General features: G+C 50.2%; 1 protein-coding gene across 1 annotated transcript in view; it reads right to left on the reverse strand.

Moving 5' to 3' along the window:
* Nucleotides 1-2,657: 2,657 nt before the first annotated feature.
* TBR1 (T-box, brain 1) overlaps nucleotides 2,658-5,470 on the reverse strand; it is a 10,254-nt gene continuing 7,441 nt past the window's right edge. Inside the window, 1 exon segment of the mRNA XM_023743610.1 lies at nucleotides 2,658-2,925. Within this exon segment, the coding sequence (XP_023599378.1) occupies nucleotides 2,658-2,925 (268 nt within the window).

Raw genomic sequence — 5,470 nt, forward strand, 5'->3', positions numbered from 1 at the left:
AATCAGCTCAGATGAGACCTGAGTCTTAGACACCATCAAGTTTACTTTATTGTGAAAGCAGTGGGGTTTTCTTTCAAGTGAATATATTTTTAAATACGTTGCAGCCTGACTTACAACCTGGAGACAGGAACCAGGGAGATACACAAATCTCAAAGCCACCAAATTAAACCCAATATAATGCCTTAAAACTTGCCTAGTTTGTCCCCGTCTTCCCTGACTCTTATTTTACCTTACTGTTCTGGCAAAAGAAGATCTGATTGTAACTTCAACAAATCATATACATTTAATGTGCTTAAAAAGTCTCCCCTAACTTTTAAAAGATTGATTTTACTGATGTTAGACCAAAAATGTACTTTCTTTTTTTTCCAAGCAAATTTATTAAGAATCAAAAATTTACTCTTTCAAATAGTAAAATTCATAAAGCAATTGCCCTTCTAGTATCAGAGTTAATTAAATATTGTGAAAACTGAATGTGTATCACTAGTATTTAAAGTTGCTAACTTAAGTAAGTTTGTCTAAAAATAATAATTGTTGCTGTTTCCTCTGGGGGGATCTAGACTGGTTTGTTTTCACACAGGATCATAAACTCTGTGTGCTTTTTCCTACCCCCATGGCTAACATGCCTCCACGATATGATGATATACACAAGAAAGAGATGCTGCCCCTGAGGACAGGCTGAGCATTTTATAAGTCACTACGAACACACACACACACACACACACACACACACACACACACACACACTGCCCAAATGTCGCCAGAGATATTTTTCATTCTCCTGTTAAGATAAATGGCCTGTATTCAACAAGGCCTTTGCTCCTGGCCTGCACCCTAAACAGAAAGCAGAACATCCTTGAAAGCTTCGGTGCCAAAAAGAGAAATACTTAACATCACAAAAGAAGGTGGATCACGGAGCGTTTTCGCAGTGGGAGTTATAAGAACATGTAACTGCAGGAGGTGACGGGGTTCAGAAAGTTCTCTCTAGGCCCTAAATGACTGCATTGTAAGCGCTCGGGTGCTGTAAGTCGGTGCTCAGGAGGCAGAAACAACTAGAATTTTGAAACAAACAGTTGGGCACATATCTGCTAGGCCCAGCCGGCTTTCCCGCCCGCAACCCTAGTCCACTGCCCGGCTCGCCTCCCTGCGAGAAGGGCGCGCCCTCGGGCCAGACCCAAGGCCGAGGGCCTGGCTCCCCCGGGCTCCCCCGGGCTCCCCCGGGCTCCGCGGGCCTAGAGCGGCCTGGACTCCGGACCCGGTCCAGGGCCTGGACCTGGGCTCGCAGTCTAGACCCGCCTCCGGGACCCCGGCCCGAATTCCCTGTCCAGACCCCTAACCTGGACTCCCGGCTGGACGCACGGCCCGAAGAGCCAAGCGCAGCCGCCCTCGCGCGCAACGCGAAGCCGGACGGCCATGGCCCTGGCTCGGCGGCTTGGGAACGGCCGATCCCCTGCAGACGTCCTTGCCCGCCCACCTGGCACCCAGTGCGCCCCGACGGCGCTGGGCCGGGGCCACGCTGCGGCCTCGCCCGCGGGAGCAGGACCGACCTGCCGCCCGGGCCGCAGCCCAGACCGCGGGGCGCTGGGCTCCCGCCCCGGTGTACAACGACCGCGGCGTCCGCTCGCAGGTTAAGAACCGGGTTAGGCCAGCACTCTCGGCGGGGGCCGCACCTCCCCTGCGCGCTCGGCTCCGGCGGGCGGCTGGGAGTGAGTTAAGATGGCGCGGACTGGGAGTAGCGGGAGGGCTGAGCCAGAATGGAGTGCTAGCCGCACGTCCCTTTCTTTTGCTTTCCTCTTTTTTGAAAATACGCTGCTTTTGGAAAACTGGGAAACTCTGCAGATAGCGGGGAGGAATCGCCATCCCTCTCCGTCCTCACTCTGACCCCTACCCTCCCGGAGATGGAAAGGCGACCCGAAATCTAACCCGGGCGCGTACTGATCTCCCGCGGCCTCCCAAATCCAAACTCCGACCGCGTGGGCACAGCAGCAGCCTCGCAGACGCATGGCCAGTGTCGCTTCACCAGACACCCCCAGGCTTCTTGGGAGCGGAGAGAAAGACATGACCATGCTTGAAAGGGACCAGCAAGCACACTGCCTCCGAGAGGAGCGCGGAGCTGCAAATTTACCTCGTGCCGACTCAGTCCGCACAGCAGATGGTGGCAGAGCTGATAGGGAAACGACCTCCCTCATTTTTCAAGTGCTTCCTAATAGCAGCTCAAGTGCGTCCTTCAAGGACAAGTCACTACGTGCCTGTGAAATCTATGCTCGGCTCCTAAGAGCTTCCCTTGCGCACAGGACACCGACTCCTTTGCTCGCGGTGCCGGTGGTCCGGGGGCGGCGGGCCAGGCCGCGCTGCGGCTCCCACGCGCCCCACGCGCTCGGGCCTGGGCCCAGGCGCCCTCCCCACCGCACGTGCGCCCCCTGGGCCCGAGGTCGCAGGAGCGCAGCCCCAGTGGGGGGATCACAAGAATACACTGCCCGGCTTCACCCACTAGCCACGCTTTATACTTCCTGTCCTCCTGTTTGGTTCTTAGGTGTGAGAAGGGAGAAAAGCACAAAGGAAAATCAGTCGTCGCGTTTCTAGATAGCAGACAGCACTCCGCGGAACGCCGTCTAGTGGCGAAACTGTCCAGGGAAGGCAAATCGGTTTCGCTCCCCACTCTAATTTTCATTGCCACTGGAACTTTGAAGCCTTCTTTGCATGACAAATAGTGGAAGTGAGACAGGACGATCTCTAGGTGAAGGTAAATGTAGTCCTGTAACCTGAAACTGGCCCCGACTAAGCAAGAATGTTGAGCCATTTTCCACCTCTTTCCTGGATCTCCTTCCTCTGGAGGCAAATACACAAACCGCTTCTCCACGAGGTAAAGGCAGAGCTGTGCGGACCCCTAGACTAAGACGCAGCGACCCCCTCCCCGAGCTGGAATATCCACATTTCTGCATTTGTTCTCCAGGGATGGGGATCTGGCTTAGGCATGGATTCCACTGGAGAACGGATGGAGCAGTGCCCCCCAATACGTCCCAAATCAAGTTTTAAGTTCCGTGGCTAAAAAACTTGACCTTTCACAAGTTGGTCACCCCCGCTCCAACCCCGCCAAACACCTCCCAACCCCCAAACCATCCATTAAAGAAATGTAGGCCATTCATTCTGTGTTTGCATTTACAGATTCCACACTGGTGTCCAAGGCCTCGTATTTAAAGACAATTTTCGACTTCTGCCTAATGCTGCGGTCAACAGCCTAATTTGACATGCATTTAAATTACACCCTACTCTTACTCAAAGCCTCACGCCTTACTTTGTAAAATTTAAAGAAATTTTTAACTCCTTACTAAAGACCCTCCGTTTTCCTGCTTGAATTATTTCCAACTTCTAGGGTCAGACATATGATGAAGTGAATACATTTTCCTGGGGGGGGGGGGGGATGAGTGCAACGAAGTGAAGTGACTCAGGGAGCCAAGTCACTGTAAATAAGAAGGAGAAGGGATTCACTGGCAATGCTATAAAACCGATTTAAGAGGGGAGTGGGAGGTGGTTCCCATCGAACAGACTGCCCCATACTGGAGTGGGGACAGGTCATTCTTCCTTAACCCTTAAAAGTTACTGCCTATAATAATTAAATTATTCTCAAACTGTAAACTGCTTTCAAACACCATAGTGTTTTACCAGATTTATTTTACTTGTTGTACACAGACGATACAAACGAGCAAAAAACAAAACATTTCTCAATGGAGTGTGTACTTGTATAAATTATTCAGTTCACAGACAAAACGAAACAAATATAAAAATCACAACATTGGATTTACAGGAGAGCCAAAGTATACACACGTTTAGACCCTGAATTCCTATTAGGAAAAATCCCCCCATGGACTGGAATCTAGATTGAATATTGTGTATGATGCATATTTCACATTAATTTTAAAATACAAAAAAAAGTATAGGCTTGCTACACAACATTAGAAATCCTACTAATCTATTTCCAGGGAGATAAATGTTTCTTATCAAATATAACAAGACTTAGAGGGGAGAGAATCAGTCTTACTTGCATTAATGCTAGAGTTTTCCCAAGAAAGTCAAATTGCAGCTGTTTCTAGGTAGTGGGGGAATCATTTTCAAAACTAAAATGCAGTAAAATATACAACTCACAATTCATCTTCACTAGACTACACTATAGTTACCAACAATTCAGTCATCTATATGATTAGGGGAATCGTCATTACAAAGATTTACAGCATATAAAGGTGGAGGGGGGGCTGAAGATATTCAGAAACAGTTTGTCAGCATATTTGGCACCTGCACAGACCAGTCATGAATTTGGCACTTTGGGGAAAAACAAATAAGGCAAAATAATATTGCTATGTTGAGCTATTCTATTTAGAAGGAAGGAGGGGGAAACATACAATTCCAGTTAACTTTGCTTTGCAGGCTTCATGCCGCTTAATGGACTTGCCTAGGAACAGACACCTGTCCTTCTCAGGTGTCTGCTCAGGTTCTCCGTAGCTACTTGTGTGCACGAGGGCACAGAGCAATTACTTCATGCAATGGATTGAGGAGAAGTGAGAAACTCATCATTCTATCTATCAAGTATTTCAGGTTTCCAGAGCCTCTTAGGATATTGTTAATTATCTCTCAAGAAAAAAAAAATTGAAGGGGAAGAGGTGGGTGGAGAAAAAAGGCAAAGAAATGAATGAAAAGGTTAAGCAGGAACTGGTTTTGTGCCTTGACGATGAGAATAAAAACTAGCCATTCATTACAGTAAATTAACACTATATACAGTCATTTCACAGGCTTTGTTCCACTGAAAGTATTAACATCCCTACCATCCATCCATCCATCCATTCGGGGATAAGAAAGGACGCGCTGGGTGGATCCAGGTTCAGAGTCAACATCCTAGGGTTCATGGGGAGGCCGAGACCGCCGGGTCGGCATCGCTGCTGCCTGACAGGCTGCCCCAGGTCTCCCAAAGGTGAAGAGTTGCATGACAAGAACTAGAAGGAGGGGGCGAGGAAAAGACAAGGGGGGTTGGGGGTTGGGAGAGAAGTGTGTGTGGAGTATAACTTCACAGAAGGAGAGGAAGTAGGAAAACCAAACGGTTTACAACCAAGTGGAAGGTCGGTGCGGTAACTGCAGAGACTGCTGTGCCAACACGGGTTACAGTCACATCCGCTGCGGGCGGGTCATAGCGGGTCCACTGACACGAGGAGATGCGCAGGGTGGGGGCGGAGAGGAGGCGCGGGGCCGAGCCCGGGAGGGGGTTGGCGGCGACCGGGCCAACTGGAGAGCGCGGGTGCCGGGCGGGCAGGGCCCGCCTAGCAGAGCATAGAAGAAGCCGTAAGAAGCTGCCCCAGGCCTTGGAGACATTTCTTCTCGCAGTCCCGCTGGGCCAGTCACTCGCTCCTTGATCCGTCGAACAAGTCTCCCGATGCGGGGTGTCGGCTGGCTAGCATCCGCCGCGCTTGTCCTGCTCCGTAAATCC

This window comes from Myotis lucifugus, unplaced genomic scaffold (genome assembly GCF_000147115.1).
Source record: "Myotis lucifugus unplaced genomic scaffold, Myoluc2.0 scaffold_5, whole genome shotgun sequence".
Lineage (NCBI taxonomy): Eukaryota > Metazoa > Chordata > Mammalia > Chiroptera > Vespertilionidae > Myotis > Myotis lucifugus.